General features: G+C 44.6%; 1 protein-coding gene across 2 annotated transcripts in view; it reads left to right on the forward strand.

Moving 5' to 3' along the window:
* The window catches only part of Slc24a3 (solute carrier family 24 (sodium/potassium/calcium exchanger), member 3), a 474,392-nt gene that overhangs the window by 342,946 nt on the left and 103,983 nt on the right, over positions 1-27,463 (forward strand). For both annotated transcript variants that reach the window (NM_001356497.1, NM_053195.3), the window contains exons 4-6: positions 2,034-2,108; positions 7,682-7,766; positions 8,124-8,227. In NM_001356497.1, the coding sequence (NP_001343426.1) occupies positions 2,034-2,108; positions 7,682-7,766; positions 8,124-8,227 (264 nt within the window). The remainder of the gene's footprint in view (positions 1-2,033; positions 2,109-7,681; positions 7,767-8,123; positions 8,228-27,463) is intronic.

Genomic DNA, 27,463 nt, shown 5'->3' on the forward strand with positions numbered 1-27,463 from the left:
GACTAGTGTAGTGCAGATATATTTTCTTATCACTAAATAAATACCTATCCACACAAGCTCTCTTGACAGCATTGCAAGGAACGATGAGTCACAGCTGATCTAACGATCCCCTGTGGTGTACGTTGGTAGGTTTTGATAATTTAGCATAGTCTGCAGTTTGGAACACTTCCTCTTTGTGCTTTTGTGTCACAGTTCCACAAAATGGAGTGTTACATTGTACTTGACACTCTCCCTGTCCTGTGGGAGTGAAGGACCACATACACATGGAAAAAAGTCAAGTGCATACAAGGGAAGCCAGGGGACAAAATTAGTGCCCTGGCCAAGAGTCAAAAGCCTGAGATCATTTCCAGCTAGGACTGTAGCACAGACCTCAGGAAAGAAAGCTGAAAGCAACAGAAACTCCACTAAGGCTAAGTGCAAAAGGCAGAGTGTTGGCTCAGGAAACTGGAATGCTCACTTGGTTTCAACCTGAGCTGAGAGCAGTGTTCACATGATGTTGGTGCGTGCATGCATACGTGTGTGTGTGTGTGTGTGTGTGTGTGCGCGCGCGCGTGTGTGTGTGTATGGGTGTGGGGGGTGTGCACGTGTGTGTGCACGGGTGTGCACATGTACCTGTTGTTCCTGTTGGTTCAGCTTCTTAATGTAGTAACACCATTATCAGGCTCTCTATATATGGCTGCTATCTCTGGTAGCTACAGGCTTGAGGGGTATTTATATTCTATAAATCACTGCCTGGCCTTCCTACCCACTGATCACTTTGTGACAAGAAATGGCATGTTCTGGTTTCTGGCCTGGGTCTTATGCTGTGTGCCCTCTGTGACTGGGGGCCAATGCTGTGAAATAGTAATCAGTGAGAAAACATGATAAAAGACAGTAATAAATATACTAGTGGGAATTCTGGAGATTGAGCCGGTACTGGAAAACACTTTAGGTTACAAATACTAGAATATTCCGAATCAAACTGCCCCAGCAATGCTGCTGGTATACTCTGGAGTCCAGAGGTATTGTGGGTTCTAATACTATATGATCTGTGGCTCCATGATGACACTCTAAGTCTAAGGATGCCACGCTTCTCCACAGCTAGCAACAGAGGGTGAGAAACATCTCTCTTTGAAAAGTTGGTAACTCTTTCTTTTTATCTGATTGGGTCTAAGTCATGTGCCTACCTCTGAACCAATAGACATCTCCACTAGGAATACTGAACACCTATTGTAATCCATATGTAATCCTGGAGAAGAGGTAAGACACATTCTACCAAAGGCACTGTGAATATGGGAAGGTGCTGGGGTCCCCTGAAGAAGTGAGAGGTGTGTGATGGGTGGTCACTCAACACTGGATCCAAAAAAAAAAAAAAAGGTCAATCTCTGAGATGATACCTCAAATAAAGGAAAGGATGATCTCTGACTAGAAGGTGAAATTCTAGGAATGCCCTAGTGATAGTTGACCCCGATGTGGAAGCACATTTGCTATCTTGCAGGAACCAGGTAGTAAGCTCAGCTACTGGTACTTTCAGGCCAGCCATGGGATGGAGGATGTAACAGTAATTACAAGAGGAAGTTCATGTCTTCATGAAATTCTGGTGATGGAAACTGACAACAGGCTGATGGAGTTAACCTATAACCTACCCCCCCCCAAAAAAAAAAGGCAAGATGAGGGGATACAGAAGGAAAGGTGATCAGGGAGTCAGGCTGGCATTTGCAAAGCATGGTGGAGTGAAACAATGGTATATCAGAGAAGATATATTCTTCAGTAGCTCTGGGTAGAAGAAATGAGTGCAAATGCCCTGAGGCAGGTGTCCATGGTTCTCTTGGCATCTCAGAAGGGGGACAAGAGACAATTTGGAGGTAGTGAGGTAAAAGGAGAAGCTAAAGCAAGGCTACAGTTCTTTCAGGAACTGCAAAGACTTTGTACTTACTCTGAATAAGAAGCTAAGTTTATGATAAGAGAAGATATGAATTGAAGGAAAAGATGATCAAACCCTTTGCCCTTGGCTCTCCCTGACTCTTAATGCTTTCTCCTCTGCTCTCTTTCAGGCCATGTACATGTTCTATGCGCTGGCCATTGTGTGCGATGACTTCTTCGTCCCATCCTTGGAAAAGATCTGTGAGGTATGCACAGGTATATTCCCAGTGTGCCTGAGAGAGGCCTGGGATGGGGACTCTGGTCTGGCATGTTATAGTCCCATCTCCAAGATCCTGGAGAGTCGTAGATGTTAAGCACCTGAGTGCCTGAGAAAGGACAGTATTGGCTCAGTCTGCTTAACACTTCAGAGCGTGGTGGATGGCTAGGAATTAACCCCCCTCACCAGCTCTCCCGACTGCATCCATCATTACTGCTAGTGCTACAGTCTTCTCTGCATATCCGTGGGAATAGTTCCAGACTGTTCACCAGAAACATAGTTTGTGGACACTCTAGCATGTGAAGTGCATGGAGAAAGGGGCAGTATTTGCAAACAACCCACATAGATCCTCCTATATCCTTCATCACCATGACATAAATCCTGTGGAGACAGATGCTATACTCTGTTGCTTAGGGAATAATGACAAGACCAAAGCTGTGTGTTCCTTGTAGGTAAATTGTTTTTCAAATAACCCTGGTTCCCTGTGTGTTAAACCCACAGTCAGCACCCCAGGCCTGGAGCGTCATCTCTATGTTGGGCTCTATCCCTCTCCCGCTTTTCACTTCTGCTGCTTCTTGTTCTCTATCATTCCTTCTACTTCTCTTTCCATCATTTCTTCCCTCTGGAGTCCTGTTGGGGTAAGAACCTATCACTACCACATGTCTCCCTTATACTCCCTCTCTATTTATACTCTGGGTGGATGCCTGGCAGGCTCTGGGGCAAGAGAGCTGGGCACAGAGTATTTGTTGTGAATTTTGTACCCATTATCATAGAAAATGCCAGGGTGAACAGCAAGTTTAAAAACAAATATTCAGGGGTCGGCAGGATGGATCAAGCACTGGCCGTCAAGTGTGATGGCCTGAGTTCAACCCTCAGGTCTCACAAGGTGGAAGGAGAAAACAGACTCCAACAAGCTGTCTTCTGATCTCCACATATGTACCCTGGTACCTTCACTAAATGTGTACATACACACACACACACACACACACACACACACACACACACTGAATAAATGAACCTAAAAAGGTTTCGTTAATGTTCACCCTATCAAGAAAGCTCTCATTCCTCTTCACTTTCATCCCACTGTTCTGAGATCTAGTTTTCTTATGTGCAAGCTTTGCGTTTTCTTTGATCTACTGTTTGTAATTCATTATCCGAGTTTCCAGGAAGTCCAGTAGCCATCAAGCTTTGTGGCCTCATCTTGCTCTACCCACAGTACCTGATTCACTAGGTTCCAACCACCCCCAGAGGATGTGGCCAGAATCTATCTATCTAATCAGGTCCCAGGGGATGCTGAGGATGCTGGTCTGCAAACTTCACGTGGAAGATTATTAACCTAGGCTGTTTCTTCCAAGCCTTGGACGTTTGTTCATTTTGTACTTAGGGATAAGCAGTCATTGCACACCGATCCTAGAAAGGTTACGGAAGTGTGTTCCTCTTTGCAGTGACAGTAGATCAAAGAAAGTAAAGTGGCACCTGAAATGCACTGTATTCTAGTGGGGACAGGAGTGTCACAGTGATCCAGCCTGGGAATAGGCTCACCTTGTGTCAAAGGCAAGAAAACGTTCAGTCCTTAGTGGGGGCACTTGCGCTCCTTCAGTATTCATGGCAGGTGGTTTCCAAATCCTCAGATGGTCAACTCCCTTCTTACTGGAGTAGTGGAGGACTGTCAAGTTCCAACCATATCTAGATGACGCACAATTTCAGTGCATGGAAGGATCTGTCAGAGTAGACTCCTCAGAGGGAGATGATGAAGGAAAAGCTTGTTCATGTTTAGTGAGAATACAGGTTCACTTTGGCTTTCCACCCATGATTAGTTGTGTCAGTGACTGAAGAGCACACACAGGGCCCACTGACCAACAGTTGGTACTTCACACTTACACAAAGCAAAATGGCTCTACCTTTCCCCAGAAAAGTTTCTTTTGTTGTCAATAACAAAGGTAGTTATTGCACCCCAGAAATATTAAATACAGCCATCAACTTGTACCCTCCAATAAGGAAACACATAGAATTTTTGAGGACACACACATCCTTCTAGAGAGAAAAAAAACAAAGTAGCTGGCAGGACAGAAGAGAGTAGAGTGAGACTTTACAAAAAGCTAGGAAGGAAAGAAAACGTTTGATGGGATAAAGATACTGTTTTGACTGGGCCCTGGGTTACAGGAAGCTGGCTGTGTAGCTAAGTCAGTATGGGTTAAATGTGCCTATTCTCTCTTTAACCACGTCTAGGATTCTACCAGGTAACCACAGTTAGCTTCCCTCTAGAAATCAAGAGACAAAAATGCAGGGACTCAGAGCATCCCACCAGTGGCCACACAGATATTTAGGAATGGAGTCCAGGTCAGTCTGAGCTTACCACTGGGTCGTCTTCTTACCTGTTGCAACTCTGCAACCACTTACAACAGGTTTTTGTCAAAACTGGCTCTGCCTCTGGGGTACACAGCTATCCAGGGAGAAGGAATGCAGATGAAGGGCCTCCCTTCCAAGAATGCTCCCTGTTCCCATCCCAGTCCAGTTTTAGGAGCAAAGTAGTTGACAAGAAATCATGCCATGCCCCATGCCTATCTCTGAGTGCAGCTCCATGTACTTAAAGCCATCCTAGTTGCTGGACTCATGGCATGCCTGGAGCAAAGTTTGTATCTCCTTTGAGAGCTGTGTTTGTCTTCTGAGAGCCTGTGGCCAACTCTGAAGTTCCATTCTTTCACAGGATGGAGGGTGGTGGTGATACAGGACCACCCTCTTGCAGCTTAGCAGGATTTCCTAGCCTGGGACTCTATACCATCTTTTCTTTCCCTAATCCCTTTACAGAGAGGTGATAGTGTATGCTCAGAGCTTGCTCTCAGATTAACTTGGGCTAAACGGAGATGTTCAAGGAGATGCTGTTTAGACTTTGGTGAAAAATGATTCTAGAAAGAAATCCACATTGTGCAATAAGTCATAGCTTGGAGGGGGATCAAGTTCAAACCAGGAAAAAAACGTTAAGCAGAAAAGAGAAAGGAGCCAATATGGCAGCAACAGGCCAGGTGAGTCACTAAATTTTAGACAGTCATGAGGTTGCATGAGGGAACCCACAAAGGTGTTAGAGTCCTTTGTCAACAGTAAATAGACAGACTCAGACTCTGCTACACTAAAGCAAAGACAGAAAGATGTTTCAGAAAGAGCCAACAAGTGAAGACTCAGCAAGGGGAGGACCGTGGCGGCGTTCTTGGTCATGAGATAGCAGCCTGAGGTTGGTCAGAAGGTTTTGCTTGCACAAGGATATCAGATGTCAAGAGTAGGACACCCAGGAAGCCATGAAAGCAGTAATGGGGCCTCCTGGGCTGTGGGGGAGAGAGACTGCCCACTCTAAGTACTGTAAACACTGAGCTAGGCTCTTCCTCAGCTAAGCTGCTTGCCAAAGGCTGGGAAGGAAACTAGGGAGTGCACAGCCCGGCTCTGGCCATTTGTGGGCTTAGAAACCACTGAGTAACCCACAACATTCCACCTTCTCCATATAGGTTCCACAGCCAGGCATTCAACCTTGGATCAAACCGATCCAACTCTTTCTATTGTGGTTGTTTTGGGTTTGGGGGTGGAGGGTTGTTTGTTTAGTTGGTTGGTTGGTTGGTTTGGTTTGGTTTTTCAAAACAGGGTCTCTGTGTGCAGCCCTGGCTGTCCTGGAATTCACTGTATAGATCAAGCTGGCCTTGAATTCACAGATCTGCCTGTCTCTGAATGAGTGCTGGGATTAAAAGCATGCACCACTATGCTTAGGAGATCCAACTTTTTTTTTTTTTAATTTGGATCAGTATGGAGCAGATACAGAGAGTCTTCCTTATTGGTATGCCCTGGACAATACAGGTTTTTACATGGCATTTACATTGTGTTAGGGATTGTTAGCAATCTAGAGATGATTGACAGAACATGGGAAAATGTATCTGTTATATGCAAACACTGCAGTATTTTATATGAAATTTGAACACTGCTTGGGTTTGAGTATGACTAACCCCACTGATCTCAAAGGCTGACTGCATTCATAGACAGTTGGATGAAGCCAGTGGGGACTTGGTGCAGAGAAAAGGAATCAAGTGATAGATTCCGCCCTGGTACCCATGCAGGGCTGTGTGGAGGGATGGACCAAAGGGGCCTGAAGGAAAGGGCTCATTTAGGAACAAGCAGAGAATACCTGAGCCACTGGATCTAAATGAGAATGACAGGACCTGTTGTTCCTGGGGAGCCCAGGGTGTCCAGCTGTGGTGAATTATTCTCCGCTCTGGATGAAGCTTAGGAAAATTCTCCCTGGCCCTCATCATAGCCGCTAGCAGTGCAGAAGCAAGAGGACCTCGTGACTAGTGATTCTAAGAGGCCAGTGCAGTATTGCCAGGCTGGAGTGTATTAGGCATAAAGGAGGGTGGAAAGGAAGGAGATGTGGAAGCAAGAGTGAAACTGGACATATGGCCAAGCCTCATAAGCAACCATTACTACCAGTCCATAGATCTTGGAAGGGAAGCACAGCAACTCAAGGCGATTCCGGGAGCTCATTTTTGGCTTGCTGTCTTCCCGCCATCCCCATCTATTGAGATTCCAGTGCTGGGGCTTCCGCACCAGCCAAGGTTTTTAGTGCTGAGGTACCATCTCAGGGTCTCCTCAGTACCCCATGAGAACCTCAACGGTGAGCATGCCTCTATCTGTAGCACCTCCAAGGCCACACTGCCTCTGTGTGGCCAAGCATGGAAGTGCAGCCACTGGTGCTGCTGAGAAAGAAAGAAAGAAGGCTGGCAGTGGAAACTGGAAGTCTCTGCCCTGATGCCCGAAGGGAACTGGCTGCTTCCCAACCGCTGGCAGCTTACTTTCTGGGCCACGGTGGAATTCCGGAAAGCTAAACACACCAACCAGCCTCTCGTGTACATTCATCTTGTGTTCTTGAAAACCACCTTCCCGTTTAACCAACAGGGTGACTTGAGATTTGGGGGAAATGGGCTGCATTATTTTCTAGTCTGTCTCAAGTCTTCTCTCATGACGTGCTACCCAGAGTTTGAAGGTCGAGGGTTTGGAGTGTGCTTCAGGACAGTGACTACTCCCTGGATCTACTAACCTCTCGCAAATTGGCGGCTATGAGATTGAAGTTATTCAAAAGCACTATAACAGCCATGGTGTTTGCACACAACTCTAGATCACACACATCTCTTCTAAAATCAGTGTCTGCAGACACCAAGGGAGCTGACCACAGCTGCCATTAGAAAGAAAATGGCTGTCCGCCGCTGTCCAGGATGTTTTTGACTCGCTACTCCACCCTCCTGGTTATCAACTAGACATCCTCTTGATAGATTTGGGTTACAGACTCCTAAATCTTCTGTAAGGACATTGGCTAATGAGAGTCATGTAGTCCCTGCTGATCTTGCAAGTGAGGATGCTGAGCAGAGAGCAGGAGCAGCCAGGCTCTGAGTGGAGGGATAGTGAGAGGGACTGAACCCAGCCCCTGGGTCCTTCTGAAGTCCCCGTGCTTAGGACCTCAGGAGCCACAGGCATGTGTTTCCCAAGGAAAGATCCCATCTCACCTGTCTTGTCTTTGCTCCCATGCAGCGCCTCCACCTCAGTGAAGATGTGGCAGGAGCCACATTCATGGCAGCAGGCAGCTCGGCCCCAGAGCTGTTCACGTCGGTCATAGGTAGGTGATGCTAAGAGAATGTCTCAGCCCTTACCTATATAAGAAAAAGGGGTTCTAGGGAAGAAGGTCCTCAAATTTGAGTTGTCTCCCACTTATAAAAAATTAACTTCATAGATCCCAAGCAGAACCTTCCACTCTGCTGTGGCCATTCACTGGTTTAACTGTGTGCGAACTTTTCCTAGACCCAGGGACGTTGCTACTAAGGAAAAGTCTAACCTCTGGGTTCAAAAACTCCCTCCAAAACTTGCCTATTTCCTCTGGATCCTCAGTATAGTCTAGAACTAGGAGATGTCCTTCGAATGTCCTTGGGATGCAGCTGGACCACTACAGCCAGATTGGTGTTGGTTTGTGTTTCAGGAGTCTTCATCACAAAGGGTGATGTGGGAGTTGGCACCATCGTGGGCTCTGCCGTGTTCAACATCCTGTGCATCATTGGCGTCTGCGGGCTCTTTGCAGGGCAGGTAGGACTGGCAACTCCTTTGCGATGGTTCTACTTGATATCGAGAAGATGGAAGTATGGAGCCGAGGCAGGGACCATCATGTTGGAATTCACCCACACTGGCGCCTTGGGCAGTGTGATTGGAGGTCTCCATCCTGAAGCCACTGTTACTTGGTTTCCAGGTTGATGGATTATTGAACCCCAGTTCCACATAGGAAATTAGCAAGCCTAACAATGTTAACTGTGAGCTTGAAAGTGCTCCCCCACACACCTCCTTTTGAGAGCTACTGATCCACACTAGAATGTGCGGTGCCTCAGAGGAAATGAGATAAATGAGAAAGGCAGAAAAGAAAAGAAGAAAAAAAAATTTTCTACTTAAAGAATTCATCGTTGTCACAGTTCAGGGTGTTGCCTTTCTTCCTGCAGGCTAGAGCTTTTGTAGTCTAGAGGAGCCTTGAATACCCAAGTCAACCTCAGGAGTCCATTCTAATGCCAGGGAGCATCCTGGCAGAGCCACTGTCCTTTCTGAATGCTGTTATCTCTCTAATAGTCTCAGGGATTTGTTCAGAAGTCGCCAGAGTGTGAGACTATTGGGCAGCCAAGGTTAGAGCCTGAAGCCAAGGTTAGAGTGGGACATACAGCTTCCCTGTGGCTCTCAGAGCCTAGTTTCCTCAGAGAAGTAGTCACTAGATATGAGATCCTCAGTTCTCTGACAAAACACCCAAGACTCAGTATCTTCTAGAAAAACCTATTTCTACTATTCTAGCTGTGACTCTATTTAAAATACTGAGGGAGCCGAAATCCGCTTCACCTGATCAGGAACCTCAGTGTGGTCTGTTTTGTGCCCTGGGGAAAGTGTCTGCTTGGTGTAAAGTCCAATCCTGGTGAGCTTTTCTCTCAAGTGTGTCAGGCCTGTGTGTCTCTCAGAAGCTGCTGGGCATGCCATGAGGTCAGTCTCTTGAATGTATACTCAAGAGTTCCCATAAAATTCATTGCTGGTCTCCATGGCCCATTGTAACTGTCCCCATTCACATGCCGACTGATCTACCCTCTCTGCCTGCTGCGTTTGTTCCTTCCGAGCAACAGGCAGAAGGACACCTGGATCTTACCGAGCACCAGCTCCAGGGCTCCCCGGTGGACAGGCTAGCTCTGATAAGAGAGTCCTGGATTTGCTCATGATGACTGAGGTCTGGCTCACTCACTAGGCTAAATATTTTCTGCTTTCCCCAGGACCCATAGTGTTAAGGTGACTGGGTCTACACTGTAGTGTTCCTGACTTCTCCTACATAGGTAGTTAGTGCCAAAAGAATGAGCCACGTGCCTGCCTTTACTGCCATTGCCCTCGCCTGGCTCTATCCTGCCTGACCAGCTCATCGTTGCCTTCCAGAGACGAATAATAGTCACACCAGCAGATGCTGTTGCTGCTAGCACTTTCTTAATTAGCATTGTCACCATTAGCAGTATGATTATTAGCTGGGCCGTTATTAGTGTTGTCATTAGTTCATTAGTCATTTGTACCTGCAGCTTGATTCTGAAGCAAGCCCAGAGGCAAAGAGATAATGTAAAGAAATGAAACAAATGGCTGGGTGATGTCTACTCAGGGCCACACAGCTAATTACTTATGAAATGAAATGCAGTGTGTTCGAGCCGTGTAATTCATCAGTAGCACCACTCATCACAAGCTTGGCTAGGATACCATGGATGCTGCACAGGTTGTTGGCATCCATCTTCCTACCCCTTCTCCAGGACTTTGCTGGCTGGTCTCACAGCCCCACTAAAGAAAGGTGACAAGCAGAGCTTCTACTGGGAATAGCCACTGGCGTGATCCTAGCTATAGCTTCCCTTCTTTTTCTTTATTTTCTTTTTCTCTTCTTCTTCTTTTAATCCTGTGCCTACTTGGCGATTTCCAAAGCCATCCACTTGCCGCTTTTGTAGGTTGCCTCACATCTTTGCAGAAGGCACAGACTATTGTATTGGAGGAGGAACATGGGCCAAAGAATCAGATTGAACTGGGATTGCATTCTTGCTTTGCTGTTTGCTAGCTGGGGGATTTTGAAGAATTTATTTTAGCTACTAAAGCCTGATCCTTCTCATCTATAGAGTGGGTATAAGCACATGTACTTCAGAGTGTTGCCATGGTGATGAAGCCTAACATGTTTAACACTAATAATAGTACTTGGTCTGTAAGGGAAGTCAAAACAAGTCAGACACTTTTATCAACTCTTGGGATATTCATGCCGAGGTCCTCACTACCGGATTCCACCCTACATCACCCTGGCAGGTTTGGCCACTGAGTTGATGGAATGATTGATGGAGGTGTCTATAGCTCCCATCAGAGAAAGGATGGGGGAGCAGAGAGGGCAGGCAGAAGGTCTTCTAAATGAAAACAAATGATGGGCTACCATAATGACATCAGAGGACTAGTGCTTAGTCCTAGGTAGTCTCTTAAGTGGTAGAAAAAGTTATCAGAAGAAGTGGGAGTTGTCCAACCTCATATTCCCAGACAGCAGAGCTGGTGCCATGGAATGTCACGACAAAGGGCAAAACTGGGGAATTGAATGATTAATAAATCTAATCACAGGTCTCACTTGGCATTATTATTTATGCTGTTCTGCTCTTTGTCTTGGCTGGGAGAATTTGCAGCACGCACCCATGGGCCTCTCTCTAATGCATTTCAGCATAAAGGACATGAGGAAGTCTGACACCCATCTAAAATTAAAGTAATTAAGCTGTAGGGTTTGAGCTCCTGTCTCAATTAGGGTTTTGATGAATTCAGTGTAATTGAATGTCTGCTGTATTTGCAGTTTGCAAACATACCCGATGTCTTCAGTATTCGCCTGAGGTGGTTTGTGGAGTTTTTTATGGGACAGGAGGAAATTGCTTCTTAGAAAGTGGCTTCAAGAGTGGTTCTGGGTATCCCACAAGACATTTACAGAGCTCTGGTCCTCCCACTTTTTCCTTAAGAACAAAGAAGAATAACAATGAAGTGAAAATATCCAGGTCTTGACAAAACCCTCTATTTTGCATATTGCATTAAAAGGACTCAGTGCCAGTTTTGTAAAACAATGTGCTTATGAATTTAAATCCACCATTCAAAGCATGTTAAGCTTTAAATACATAACCACAAACAGAAAGTAAACAGTTTAACTGTATCCCAGATTAGGACTTTCATATTCTGGTTATTACAGGCTGGCAGATGGCTCTGGTTTGTTATAAAAGCTCCCACAGTGGCTTCTGGCATCCTTAGAGTGTCCCTGATGTTCTTTGGCGAGGTCCAGCTAATCTTGGCTAGGTTTGCCTTTCTTCAAATAGCGCCCTGTCTAAGCTGGCTCATTTTCACAAAACAGAGCAACACCAAGAGGTTATACATCCCAGGGGAAGCTTGCCTTCATTTGAATATCCCAGAAGAAGATGCTAGGCGAGTGGTCAAGTACAAGTAGTTAATTTGAAAGGTTGCCCCAGGGAACACTGGCAAGACATGGAGGAGGTAAGATGGAAGAGAAAGCTGCAGACAAAAGCATTAATGAACAAGTTATCACTAGCAGCAACTGGGATTTGATTCATCTGTGGGAACTGTTTTATAGGTGTTCAGTGATCTCATAGAAGAGGCAAGAGAGCTGGGGTACTTATCCACCAACTTCCACATCTCATTCCACGCTGTAAGAAACACGAATCCCTCTGCACTCCAGCTCATTGGGTGGCCACAGTCAGGGTGGACCTTGGAACCCAGAGAAAACCCCAGGCAAAGAGATGCCAGAGTTGCCTAGTGGAAGGAACTGAAATGGTAAAGGTGGCATGATGGGGATAGACCCAGAGTGTATGTGCTGAGAACACAAGACTGAGGCTTCAAAATAAGCGAGCTGTTTAGATCCTGTCTTCAACGCCACTGATGGGTACAAGCATGAGGACAAGATGAACAACTAAGAAATTACAGCTATGAATCTGTGTCAGGACAGTGTTCACCTAGTGCGTCTGACACCTTGGGTTTGATCCCTAGCACGAAATAAATACATATTTTGGAAAGGTTTTAAAGGATTTTTTTTTTCATTTTCCAAAAGTGATTGATCCTCCTTTCAAGTATATTAATTTAGTATGAATGTGCTGAAACTATTATTCTCATGATATAATTGGTAAATTTGCATAAAGGCTAGAAAAAAATCTTAGGATAAGTACAATATTCATACAGGGCTACTTGTACATTATATAATGTTTAAGAATGTTCTTTGTAATATGTAAATGTATGTTATTCCTTGTGTTTAGTTACCATCTTGGACTATTTTGTACAAATAATAATGTTTTTTTGTACAAAAATGTATTATTATCGTGTGGATGTGTGTCCACATGTGAGTGTGAGTGTGTGTGTGCGTGTGCATGTGTGTGTGTGTGTATTTGTGTGGGTATGTACGTGTGTATGTGTGTGTGTGTGTGTGTATGTGTGTGTGTGTATGTGTGTGTGTGTATTTGTATGGGTATGTTCGTGTGTATGTGTGTGTGTGTGTGTGTATGTGTGTGTGTGTATGTGTGTGTGTGTATTTGTGTGGGTATGTACGTGTGTATGTGAGGGATCTGTGTGTATGGAAGGCACAGGTCAACATCAGGGGTCTCAATCACTCCCCACTTGATTCTTACTAAACCCGGAGCTCATCGATCCAGTGGGACTGTCTGCCTCTGCTCTCCTAATGTTGAGATTACAGATGTGCACTGAGACACACAGTGACTACCCAAACTCAGCTCTGCATGCTTGTGAGGGGGTCCTCTAGCTACCTCCTTGGCTAAATTGACATATTTTAAAGTTGGATCACTTTTGGAAAATAAAAAATTGTAAAAAAAAAAAATCTTTTAAAACTTTTCTTAAAATTTTCTTTACTTGGTGCTAGGTATCAAACCCAGGGCATCAAACATACCTGGCAAACACTGTACTACCACAGATTCGTGTGTATAATTTTTTAATAAGGTATTTAAAGGAAGTAAGATATATACAGCATGTGGTGTACTGAAACCTCTGGGGAGAAAAGTACAAATTAACAGTGACTGATAGTTCATTCTGCCTGAGGTCATAGCTTCATTAAATAGAAAACCTTTCACTTAAAACTACATGCTTCACAACTCGTATTAAAAAACCATCCCAGGGTGCAAAATAAAAATAAAAATAATAGTTGCTATTCAGTGAGCTTATTCAGACACCACATCCAACAATGCCCTATGGGTATTGGTACAGATGCACTCACTGAGTTTTAAGGTACAAGATAGTGTTATCCTTCTCAACAGGCTAGGAAATGAACCCCAGAGATTTGAAAGGAGGAGGTCTGCTGACTACATAATCGACGTGGGGAGCCTCTGATTACAGAGCTGGATATAACTGTTGTACTCTTATTTATGAGGCTGAGATTTTGTGTGTCCTTGAGAAATTTGGGGTGTAGGACTTAAAGCAATGCAAGGTGTGGTCATATCAACAAGACAGTGGGAACCCGTCATGGAGAGTGGAAGCACTCGGCACAACTGAGGCACATCTAGAAGCCTCTATTTTAATCCAAAAACATCTTCCACAGCTGAGCCCTTCCTTCGCCAATAATTGAGATTTGGGCTGAGGAAGATAATGGAAAACACACTGTCTCCTGTGTCCACTAATTCCCAGGTTACTGCTCTCCAGACGAAAGCAAACACATCTTCTGTCACGTTTCAGTTCTGGGAATCAATTCTGTTTCCCCTAATTGGCTAGGGACTATGAACTATAAATTAAAGCCGCAGCCCACTGATTCAAAATCTGGTGTTGGAGGCCAACTTTCCACTGTAAATAGGGAGATCGTGGGACAAAAAAGAGCTGGAATGACCCCTGGAGAACTAAGGATCTGAGGCTTCCTCTGGGGTAGAATGAATTCATGTTTGGTCCTATCAGAGGCAAGAAAGTAGCATGCAAGATGCAGGGCTGGACCCAGGCAAAGACTGGGCCATGGAGAACTCTATCACCTGTGTTCTATTACCTGGGAAAGTAGAGGTTCCTTGGCAAGTCCTGCAGGCTGCAGGCAATAGAAGACAGAAGGCAGATCCAGACCCTATACCCAGTCCAATTAGATGAGAGGGGTGAGTGGCTTAAACTGCAAGAGCCCCATCCTCAGGCTCAGCACTACTCATACCAGTGCTGGCTCTGGGGAGGGAGAGCAGGCAGCCCTTCAGCACGAGCAGCCCTTCTGAGATGCCACAGTCATACAAGAGGCTGCGTCCTTGGGTGGTGTTTTTTGTTTTCTGATCCTGGTAGTACCACCCTTTCCCAGGCTGTTCCTTTCTCTTGACATCAGATCCATCTTCAGTCCTACATGCAGATGAGTGCAGAGGAATTAGGTTCCAGGTAACAAAACCCCAGGTTTAATTACATCATAACTGAAGAGAATTTACTGAGAACTACACAGGAAAGTGTATGGTTTGAGCAAGGCTCGGGCCCTATTGTTCTCCTGCCTTGAATCATCTCTGTGCTCTTCCTCCAATTAGTTTTCTTTCATGGAAGAAAGAAAAGAAAAGGAAAGGAAAGGAAAGGAAAGGAAAGGAAAGGAAAGGAAAGGAAAGGAAAGGAAAGGAAAGGAAAGGAAAGGAAAGGAAAGGAAAGGAAAGGAAAGGAAAGGAAAGGAAAGAGAAAAGAAAGACTATAGCTCTTTCAGGCCTGGTACACACATACCACCACATGAGCCAAGAAAAGAAAAAGAAAATATCACCTTGCTCACTCCCCTGTCCAACCCCAACTTAACATCACCAAACAAAAATCTGGATGGGCCCGTTAGATTTTACCAACTATTCTAATTAGAGTTACCAGATTAGCTTATGTTAGCAAGAATCACCTGCACCTTCTTTCTAGAGATAAGAATCTAATCTATTCCGTGTCAAAAGCATAGCTTCTGGTCTTTCCTTATCATACATACAGTGCAGTCGTGATGAAATGGCTGAGCCTGAGCTGTATCTTAAGCTGTCTCCCTAGCTTTCTTTCTGAGCTAATGCACACAGTGCTGTGGTTGGTATTTACATGAACATATACTGTTGCTTCTGATCACAAAACCAAGGAGGGTTACTATATCAAGAGGTGGGTGGATAGGTGAGAGAATGGATAATTAGGTAGGTAGGTAGGTAGGTAGATAGATAGATAGATAGATAGATAGATAGATAGATAGATAGATTAGTAGATAAGATAGATGATAGGTAGGTAGGCAGGCAGATAGATAGATAATTGATAGGTAGGTAGATAAATGATGGGTAGGTAGGTAGATAGGTAGATAACTTTTGTGTTACTATGGCCAAATAACTGACAACAGTTATTTGATTTGAATCATGGTTTCAGAGTTCATAGTCTCTTAACCCCATGTAGCCAAGCAGGACATCAAAGTGATGGAAACATATGGTAGAGACTCTTCTCCATTTCTTGACACACAGATATCAGAGGATGAGTCTAGAAGGGAACAGGGATAATGCACACCTAAGAACCTGCCCAATAACTTATACCTGCCAAATGGAGGCCACCCCTAGAATTTCTAGACCCTCCCAAACTAACACCACCCTGATAGAGACCAAGCATTCAAACCACGAGCCCTTGGGGAGACATTTCACATTCGAGCTATCATGGCATATTTGTTGTTTGCTTTCTTAATCAAAAGTTTCCAAGCTTCTTTTCACAGTGGGTACCCATGTTCTGTCTCTACCCAAACTAGTGAGATCTCAGTTATCTGCATCATCACCAGCACTTGGTATGGACAGTTTTACTTTGGTTTGTTACCTTGTGACTGTAATCATTCTGGTGAATATGATGAGCGCCTCTCTGTGCCTTCAGTTTGCATTTCAAGACATGGCTCTGAGCATCTCTTCCCGTGATTATGTGCCCATCTTCCTTGGTGATAAGTCTGTTCAAATCTCTGTCCATCTATGCTGCCATTTGGCCATTGTTCTCTCCTTGCTCTCCTGTTCTGGCAGTCTCTAAATCATGGCACTCAACCACTATGCTGTCCATCTATGCTGCCATTTGGCCATTGTTCTCTCCTTGCTCTCCTGTTCTGGCAGTCTCTAAATCATGGCACTCAACCACTCCTCTGAGTCCTTCTGTCCAATTAGTTTTAATTTCCAAATCAATAGAGAGCAGGGTCATTAGAAATGATTTAGCGTGGTCATAGAGATGTTTTATTAGTGCTGTTGCTCCCATTTGGGTTAACAAGGGAGGTACTCAGAAACCACACTCTGCAACTGTGCCAAAGAAAATGAGGAGGTCAGTGCCCTTGTGCCCAGCAAAGTAAAATTAGCAAGACCTGAGATCCAAGATGCATATTTTGGGAAATGTGAGGTGGAAAGTTAGAGTCCCTGGAAGGTGGGGTGAGCATTCCTTCCATGTTAAGCCTCACATGGCTCCTGGAAAGTGAGTTCCAGGTCACTGCCTGCCTCCTTGGAAAGGCTGTAAGAAGGGCTGGCTGGCTGCCAATCCAAAGGGATCCCAGAACCTTCTCTCCACCATCACAGGACATTAAAATGCCCTAACAGAAGCAGTTCAAGGAAGGAAGGGCTTGAGTCTCAGTTTGAGGGTACAGTCCATTGTGGCAAGGAACTATGGCTAGTTGGCCATATTGGATTCGTGATGAGAAAGCAGAGGGGGTGGGGTGCTGATGCTCATCTGGTCTCCTCTTTTATAATTACTCCAGAACCTCATCCCATGGAACAAGCACAGGATGCCCATGCACTGGGCACTGCTCATGCATCTTTAGATAGATTCACGATTTTGCTTTTTGTCCTCAAATAACTCTGAAGGCAACACTATTTTCCAAAGAGAAAACCAAGACTCAAAAATGTTCAATAATCTCACCACACTAGTGAGTCAGAAGGCTTTGGGGTTGCAGGGTCCAGCCAGTGGCATAGAAATGTCAAGTTCTTTCTCTAGTTTTTCCAGTGAGTCCATTTAGATAAGCAGCCTCACACCCTAAGCTGCCAGGCATATGACAGCCATCCCAACACTTGTTCACAGATCAATAGTTTTCTAATCGTGAAACCCATGGGAAGCAGGGGGCATAAGCAGGTTGACAGGGAATTGTGGGCATGGTTGCCTCCTTCACCCTCACCTGGATGACTGAATAACACCAAGTGAATTCAGGTGCTTTGGCTGTGTAAAGTCTCCTAGCTGCAAAATAAATCTGCCTAAGGGACCCAGGTAGGCTGGCTCTTGTCATAGAGATTCTTCATTTCTTATATGCCCTATATACCAGCAGGCCCACACAGCAACAGGGGTAAAATATTCTGACCATGGCCTTGTAACTTCACCTCAGTAAAAGGACACAGGAAAGCTCTCTGGCACAGGGGAACATGGGCATTAGGAAGTCCGGAGAGTAGGCAGAGCAAGGCTGAACCTTAGATCCTTAGACTTGTCTTCACGCCACATCCTTGTCTCACTTCTTCTCACTGCCATAGATAGTGGAGGACCATATATATGGAGGGCTGTGTGAACTATGACATAACAAATCAGATTTTATGATTTGAGTACAAGCAACTATAATCAAAATGCCTGAGGAAGGATCCACAGGCCAACACCTGAGGGTTGAAAGTATGTACCTGTTTACTTATAATATTATCTGGCATCTGTAAATTTAAAGCCAAAGTACTAATTGGTTGAAAAAAAAATGAACACAGATCAAGGGTTAGACCACTGAACTAATACCCCAGCTCAGTAAGCTCTTGATTTAACAGGTTTCACTAAGTGTCTACCACATGCTGAACACTGTTCTAAGCACCAGAGAGATACCAGTGGGGGGGGGGGGAAACTGTATCCTAGATTTGGCTACAAGATATAGGATGTTATTAAATATCCAACAAATATGACTAATTGGTAGGTAGGTAAGTAGGTAGGAATGTAGACAGATGGGTGAATGATGGATACCAGATGATGGATAGATGACAGTGGATGGGTAGATAGATGGAGAGCAAGAGGGAAAGAAAGTGCAGTATTAAATTTGGTTTGGGAGCTAGGAAGAAGATATGTAGTATCAATTATGAGTCAATGTTATTAACAAACAAAACAGAATAGGAAGGTTTAGAGTATGCACAATGCTGGAGATGCTAGCCTATAAAGAATTTCCAAGAAGATCACTACCGTAAATGCTGATAGTTCGATGGGGTACAGAATACTCCCTTCCACTCCAAAGAAAACAGTATCACTTCAAATATAGACTGACTCAGATGACACTCGAAATCTGAGACACTTTAAACGGAGAGCGCATACCTTGTGAACAGACAGACCACTGTAGTCCCTGAAATGCATGAGGTGACTTACTACAAAGACACAGATGTCTCTGGTCTATGAGGAGAGAATAACAGTGTTAGTCTGTGACCTCCCTAGGGACATCTCTGCCTGCCTCCTGAGGTAAGACTAGACTGGGTCCTGCCTGAGAAGATGGGTCAGGTCATAAAGGACTTGCCAAGCACACATGAGAAGGTGAGTTTGAATCCCAAACATCTATATGAAAGCTAGTTATGGCAGCATGCACCTATGACCACAGTGCTGAGGAGAGGAAAATGTAGAGGGAGGCAGACATCTTGAACTCTCTGGCCAGCCAGTCTAGTCACTAAGATAGATCTGTGGAGAAAATGTGGCTGCAGGGAAACCAGTGAGAATACTGTGGGCCTCCAGAGGCTTCTGCAGCTGGAGGGATAGCAAGAGGTGGCTGCTGGGCTCAGAGGACTTCCCAGAGGTGACACTAAGAGAGAGGGTGGTGCATTGAAAATGGCGGTGAAGGAAAGCGATAAATCACACAGGACACCAGGACAGTTAGCTTGAACAATGAAAGTGGGCTGCAGAATATTTACCAACTCTATTAGTGGTGATATATTGGCCATGAGAAGTTAGAGCCTGTCTCCACTGAAAATTCTGTGAAGTCAGCAGTTCTCTGTCAGATCCAGAAACACGGGAGGGACACTGAAATAGCAAAATATATTTATTAATCAAAAGTTAACTTTCACTTTTTAAGTTATTATCCTTTAAATTGTTTCAGTGAAAATACCTAGTTCCCCTTTCCCTTTCCTCCCCTCACATGGATCTCAATTCACATCCTCTCTCTTCAATTGTTCTGTTTCTATCCATGCCTAAGTAGTAAATACAGCCTACTCGGTCTGAACCGTGTTCCCTTGTGTGATTTCAGGGAGGACCACTTGGTATTGGATAACCAATTAGGAAGCTCATGCCTACGGGAAACTCCTGCTCTCCTCATCTCTTAGTTGCCTGCATGAGGCCCCACCCATAGACAAACCCACATTTTTAACTAAAAGCTCCATCGTCTATCTGCAACTTTACTTGGTAGCCGTTGTGACTATCAGTCTTCCTCACTAAGCAACTCAGCTATCAAGGAGACATGACACCCATTGACGGAGCTTTGTAGTCAAAATTCTGGCTGATCGGATCCGTACAAACCCTGGGTAGCACTGCCCATCTCAAAAATCAATGTTCATGAATTCCAAATTGACAAAGTTTTACAGACTCCTACCAGTCAGGATTTGGAAGATGGCAAAGCAGGACATAAACAATTGTGATCTACACACTGATGACAATGTCACTTGACCCATCTATTCTATGCCCCACCCCACCCCCAGACACTTCATATGTCCAAACAGCTTAGCTAGCTCTTCATCTCATACGTGACTGCAATACCATCAGGCCATCTTTATTCCAGGCTCTTTGACCTCCAGACAGTCTGTAACATCAGACAAAAAGGACTCAATTTGCAATTTTAAAATAAAGAAGCAGCAGAGTAAACCAAGAGAAATTCTATGAGCTTTCTGGTTTTGTTTTTCTAATGTGGCAAAACCTTTTCTAGAACAGTTATCATCATTGCTGCCAATCTCCATGGACATATGTGAAGAAAATCATGTATGCCCCCACCCCCACCCCCACCCCCACCCCCACCCCCACCCCCACCCATCCCCACCCTGCAGCCTTTCTTTCTGAGTAGATCCACCTCTACATTTAAATGGAAGTCTTAATCCTGGACATGATCCTGACTCTCCAAATGAGGAGAAATAAGTGCTGTTCATTAGCCTTTCTGGCTCATGTGCAGAACACATAGACAGTGGCCTTTGTTAACCAAATATCTGGGTTTTGCTGGCAAAGCAAGACATTCTGTCCTGCCCAGACCCAACAAAGGGCCCACTTTTCTTGTTCATGGCAGGGAGGAGGAGGTCCATCCTCCTTTTCCCACAGGGAGACATACGCAAGTTGCCACTCCTTGGGAAATGAGGAGGAAATCTGGTCTGAGTAGGCTTTATTTGTTTGTGACTCTTTTTCCTCCAAGACCAAGTTGGGGCTGCAGTTGGAACATGGAAAATGAAAACTGGAGCATGTGGTGCAGGGGCCAGCAGTGGGGAGACTGGGGCTGTGGCAGAATGGCTCGTCCTTACCCCGTGGCCTTCTCAGATCATTCACGGATCTCTGTCACGATGCCGTAAACCTGATTTTTGTTTCCACTCTGGCTGTCTTTGATTATTGCAGCATGCAGCTTCCAAAGACACGTGTCCTGCCTCCCCACCGAATCATTTATTTTTCCTTTTTAAAAAACAATATACAACTGTCTCCTGTTCCACGTTATTATCTGTTTTTATTGTAAATTAAGAACATCTTTTTTGTTAATCACTAATCTTTTGGGGGATCTCAGTGGAGTTAATGGAGAACGATATGAATTAACTCATTGCATCCTTACACTGATCCTATAATGTAGAGACTGTGTTTTTCTCACTTTACAGATAAGAAAACAGAACTCAGAAAGGGAAGGAGAGAAACTTGCCCCAGACCGTGCATTCAGGGAAAGCAGAGTTAGGACTCAGAGCTTAGCAGTTTGCCTGCAGAATGTGTGTTCTTCATGTCTGAAGAGCAAACAGAAGCTGGTGCTAAGGGACCTCCTTGCAGGAGCTCCAGAAGCACACATCTCATGAAAGAAGAGGTATCCTAGACTGTCACATTCTTCTCCATGGTCTAGAAGATAATTTGTCTGGGGTGCCCTTGAACCCCTTTGTTAGGGAACCTCCTGCAGAAAATGCTGAGGCTGGCTCCCCAGGTGGCCAGTCATCTCTGCATGAAAAACAAGATCACATCACGGTTCCTTTTAGAACTCAGACTCCATCCTGAGCTACGTTTATATGTGCCCCAGTGGTGGAGTAAAGGCATGATTGAAATATGGCAGTGGATAAAAGGGATTTCTGAAGCCTTTTCTGATACTGATACCTAATTCTGCTACATTCTAGTGACTTTGAAAGTCTGTCACAAAGATCAGAGTCCTCACATTGTGTTAATGATGGTAGCCAGGATTCTGCTTGCCAGTGGACAGTCTCTTAGGAGAGTCAACTCTGTTCTGGGAGCATGGAGAAAAGACTAGAATGAGGCAAACAAGTGATTTTTTTTAGACGAGCTGAGGAGGGTCCCTTGGGGGACCCTGGTGAAGTGTAGTTTTTTTTCTCAAATCCACATTTCCTCCACAGTCCTGGGATGCTTTGGCCATGCTCACTGTGAAGGCTCAGGCCCAGTGGAGTGTTGCTGAGAGGATGCCTCAATGCTCTTGAAGGAAAGTAGTAACCCAAATCAAAATAAGAAATAGTTACTTTTAAGGAAGTGAGGGCAAGCCCCCATTCCCCCCCCCCATTTGCCTGGCCAGGAGCTCTGGCTATTGACTCTGCCAGCTCAGCCTCGATGAACCATACACAGATAAGAACACAGCATTCCCTAGACCTACATAAATTCTCCGTGGGCAGTTAGGCCCCAGGAGCACCCCTAATAAGAACCTTCACATTCTCTTGAAATCTCTCAAGGATCTCAAGACCATTCTTCAACACCATCATAAAACCCAGCTCTGCCATCACAGATCTAAAAGAAAATAAGAATATCAAGCTGAAATATATTTTCTTAATTTCTCTGACAATAAAATAAAAGAATTTTGCTCATCCGTCATCTCTCATAAATGAAGATGCATTCTAATGAAATGTGACTCTCCCAGTTTTAATAGAAGCAAATATTTAAGATGTATGGCTCCAATTCTGGCCCTCGGCAGAGAGAATGATTGTAAATATCAGTCATCTTGTATTAAATGTACAAGCACCGAGCCAGGGTTTTTATATGGTTCTTAAGGCTGACTCCTCCTAATTCTGGCCTCCCTGAATCTTGACTACGTGACCTGTGGAAGTTGCTTGACCCCATTATGACTTAGCTTCCTTGACTATTAAGGGAAAAATAGTAAAAATAGTATAGGTGTAGCTCTCCACCACTACAGCCTGGTGGGGAAGGACAAGAAATAATCGGCTCAGTACCAAACAGAGATTCCTGTCCTCACATCTTGAGGGCTATTATGATTTGAGTGTGGAATGACCTCTTCAAGCTCAAGTGTTTGAACATTTGGTCCCCAGCTGGTGGCACCGCTTGGAGAGATTGTGAAACCTCTTAGGAGCTTGGGCTGAGCTGGGAGAAAGTGGGTCACTAGTGGTGGTGGACTTTAGAAGAAGTAGCCTTGGCCTCTTACCCAAGCTCTCTGTTTCTTGGTCCATGACATGTAACAAGCTGGATGGCAGGTTTCCATCATCGTAGATAGGAGCTGAACTATGCCCTTATCTTCCTTACCATGATAAACTGTAGCCCCTCAACCATGAGTCTAAATAAATCCAGCCTACATTGCTTCTGCCATGTATTTGGTTGGTCAAAGCAGTAAGAAGAGTAACTAGCAGAAAGCAAGGAGGGAGTTATTCAGAAACATACAGCAAGTAATAGCAAAGTCAAGTACCACATGCACATGTGACTGGCCCCAGTGTCCGTGCATTCACCTCCACCATGGAGACATTTGGGTTGATAATAGCTCCATGAAACTTAAGTGTGAACAGGAACACGTGTGTAGACATGAGCATGGCATCAGGCCTCTCTCTGCAAGGCTTCCCTGATCTTGTGGTCATGCTCCATCTCGGTCTTTTTCCACCACACAATGTAGCTTGTCAAGATGTCCTGCAGCTGAGATTCTATCCCTTCACCCACCATCCCAGCCATTGGCCTGGCCTTCCTGCCCAGTGTGGGAGTTTGCCTAAGGGATTTAGAGCAGCTCCTACACAGGGCACCTTGTCTAGAGGTCTTGATTCTTTATTTTCAGTATTCCTAGGAGCCCCCTCAAGCATCCCCCATCCCTTTGATGCCCAGAGTTGTGGCTTTGCTCTGAGCATACCTAATCCTGGCCTAACAAAAGGCAAGGACTGAATGGGAACTCCTCCATCTTGCATTGGCAGAAAAGGGAGACACACCCAAAGCCCAGCTGTTGATCCCATCTCATATTCCTGTTATCTTACAGCAGAGTTGAAATCCCAGCTTTCCCAAAAGCAAAGAAGTCATAAGTGCCACCCTGTTACTCAAGAGGGACCCAGGTTTGATCTGACCCTTTATGGTCTTAGAGATTCTAGGTTCCAGAGTATTTGGCTTGCAATACAACTATATAGTATTTGAGCATCCTTCAATCTGGACTTCACGAAGTATGAAGTGCTTGAATTTTTTTCTGAGTAATGGGATTGAGTTAGCTTTTCTTAACCAGAACAATACGGTCAGTGTTCCACATGAATAATTGGTTTCATGAAATCATATCACTATGTGGGTGTATAAATCTAGAGTGTACTTAACACAATTTACTCTAAATAAGATTATCGAAGTGTGAGTAAAAGCAGGTAAGTTTTAGTCATACTTTATACTAGTAATGAAACTTGAAATAGACAATTAGCAGTGTTATTTAAAAATATAATTATCCGCACCACACATTGGGGACTATTGTGTGCTGCAGTTCTGTGTTGTTTTCATACAGTCTTTCCTTAGAATTTTCTAGAATCCCTTGAGGACAGCTTGTCATTGCACACATTTTACACATGGGGAAACAGAGAACTCAGCAATGGCTGTCAGTTGTTGGTCTAGGAGCGCTCTCACCCACCCACTCAACACCAAACTCCCACAATGCCCCTGGTATAAGGATAGGACTTTAGGAAGCCATTGCTCTTCTCTATCCAGGTAGATTCTTGAGAACTTTATTACAAAAACTGAAGTCTACCTGCTTTTCAGTGTCACCCAGGACACTGAACCCACTGTTTCTTCTCCCATCAGTACTGGGCAGACTTGTATAATGCCCCCAAATTAAACTGTAAGCCTCATCTGACCAAGTAAAATCCTGGAATTCTGGGAATTGTAGTGTTTGGAAACTAACAGGGTCCAGTTAAAGCTTCACACACAATTCTGTACAACCCTAGAATCCAGGCCACTGACACCTTTCTCTGTTTGTCCTAAAGCGATCCCCTATGCTAAGCATAGCATGACCTGAATATCCCCCCCCCACAATCCTTTCCTTCCTCCTTGCCTCCTCTCAATCTCTCCCTCTCCATATACACAGAATCACCGTTCCCATTCTATAACACAGTGTTAATCCCGAGATTAGCCAGAGGAAAAAAACAATTCCAACATTCTAGGTCAAATTTAAAGCAAGCTTAATTAAATATTAAATACTAACCAAGACATGGACTTTGGTCAGGACCATTCTCTGGAATTTTCCAGCTGAGAATGACCCTGAGTCACATGTTGGAGGGACTTATAAGGACAAACCTATAGGCCTCTGTACTTTCCCATGAGGCTTTGTTATTTTCCAAGAATTCCAATTCCCAGCATTCCATGAAGTTACCTCGTCCCTGGGCAGATGAGGCTTACAGGTTAATTTAGGACATTACACAAGCATGTCCAGTACTGATGGGAGAAGGAACGGTGGGTTCCCTGCTCTCTCCCCACAGGGTAATGCCTAGCAAAAAGATGAGTGGTTACTTGAAGGCCAGTTAACATGTCCTTCCAGAAGATCCTTTTCTGCTGTTACTAGGAGCATCATCTAGCCCTCGGGGATTTACCACACTCTCACCATGATTCACCTAAGACTAATTCTCAAGAAAAACTAATTATACAGCTATGGTGTGTGTACAGTTAGGTTTTGAGGTTTCTGTCTTATGGGCGGTTTGAATATGCTTGGCTCAAGGGAAGTAGCACTGTTAGGAGGTGTGGCCTTGGTGGAGTGGGTATGGCCGTGTTGGAGGAAGTACATCACTGTGTGTGTGTGGGGGGGGGGGGGGTTGGGGAGCTTATGAAGCTCTGCCCAGCACAGAAGAGAGTCTTCTACTGGTTCCCTTTGGAACAAGATGTAGAACTCTCAGCTCCTTCTCCAACACCGTGCCTGCCTGGATGCTGCCATGCTTCCTGCCTTGATGATAACAGACTGAACCTCTGAACCTGTGAGACAGCTTCAAGTAAATGTTGTCCTTTAAAAGAGTTGCCTTGGTCATGGGGTCTCTTCACAGCAATGGAAACCCTAACTAAAATATGTCTCTTGGGAAAAGCCACCTGTTCTTTACAACCTTGTAATGACTCTAGTCAAAGAAATGCTGTTTACCCAGTAAAGCCTCAAGAATGACTATGAAGCAGAAGGATCCTACACATAATTGATCTCTGGCTTTGATTTGGCCCCAGCTGGACATGACTTGCTAAGTCTTTGAGATTGGATTTAAATTCTGGGCGGGCTTTGCTCTAAGTGGTTCTGGCTACAGCATGGCATCTGCCCACTGAAGAGATGCGCTCAGCAGGGCATGATGTCCTACTCTGAGATGCACAGGAATCAAAGAAAAGGCTTCAGGCAGACTTGCTGAGAATAATGATATATGTGCAATTTTGCATCTCCAAATTTCTCTTCCTTCCCAAAGAAAAGAAATCGATGTGGAATGGACTTGGTATTGGGTATTTCTGAGGTTGTTTGCCTGCTCTTAGCACTCCTGTATCAAGTGGGCCTTGTCAGAGAAGAGATCAATAGGCACCAGAAATAGTGACTTCATATACGTGACTAAATCCTTCACTGAGTCTTGGAGACCTGTTTACCAGCAGGCTGAATATTGGCAAACCACTTGGCAGTTGTGAGAAAACAGCAAAACTTTCTGTCATCAGGGGGAGAAAAATGAGATTTCCTATAAATTTTAAGAGTTTAGATATATTTTTTCTTTTGGTTTTTAGTATTTCTTAAAGTCTTTGTACGTTGTGAAATTAAGTGCATTTTGAAGCTAGGTATACACATGACCCATAAAATGCCCGTGACTCTTCTGAGCTGCCAACTGCATCTGTCCTGGTACTCAGGTTCCAACTGTGCCTAATGCATAGAAAGATGAGGGTGCCAGCTGTTGTCTCTGTTGCTTGTGGGCTACACTGAGCCCCTTTGTTCACAGGTCTGTGAGGTTCCCAAGGAGAGCTTAAGGCTACAGGGTCTTTATGTTGCCAAGGCAGGAAGAGATCTTCACACATCCCAGACAGCACCAAATGGTCTAATCAGTTAATCAGTGAGTATTTACTGAGTGCCAGTTCTAACACTCGGGTCTGTAACGTGGTGATTAAAGAGAGGACAGGCTTCTCCTCATGGCCTGCTGCTTATGTGATGTGGAGGTTCAAGAAGTAAATACAAGTCTGGGAGTGTAGCTGAGTGGCTCAGTGACCAAGTACTTGTTTATCATGCACAAGGCCCTGGGTTTAATTATTAAAACTACCAAAGGAGGAAGAAGATGAGAGAAGAAGAAAAAGAAGAAGAGGATGAAAAATAAAATCAGTGAAGAAACTTCAAAGAGAAGTCTGAAGATATAAAATTAGAATTCTACATGTATACACACACACATGCACACACTCACATTCACACAGACGCACAGCAAATGTCTATAACACTGCTGATTCTATCAGAACCATGGATGCTTTTAGCTGTTAAGTCAAAACCCTTCACTACTCGCTTCAAAATAACATGTCACAGTTGCTTTTCTTCATCGTTCCCTGGTTCTGTGGCTCTGACTCTGACCATGATGCGTAAACCAACGATCTGCCAGGGTTTTGTAGCTTACATCAGATTAGAGTTAGTCTAAAGGCTAATGCAGCAGGACAGGCCTTTTGGTCAGTGTGGAGACACACACACACACACACACACACACACACGCAAAAGTGCATGAGCACATGCAACTTTTTGTCTTGACAAAATGAGACTATTTGACCTATCATGACCACCCTCCAAGTTGGCAGCTCATCAACTCCAGTTTCCAGTGTTAAACTATTTTGTTCCCCTCCTACACCAAACAACTCTGATCTGTGTCACTAGCCACAGAGTGTAGAAATGGTGGTGTGTGGTTTTTGAGACTCGCCATGAAAGGGAATATAACTTCTGCTTGTCTTTCTCTGTTGGATCTTTATCTCTGG

Source organism: Mus musculus, chromosome 2, assembly GCF_000001635.26.
Source record: "Mus musculus strain C57BL/6J chromosome 2, GRCm38.p6 C57BL/6J".
Classification (NCBI taxonomy): Eukaryota; Metazoa; Chordata; class Mammalia; order Rodentia; family Muridae; genus Mus; species Mus musculus.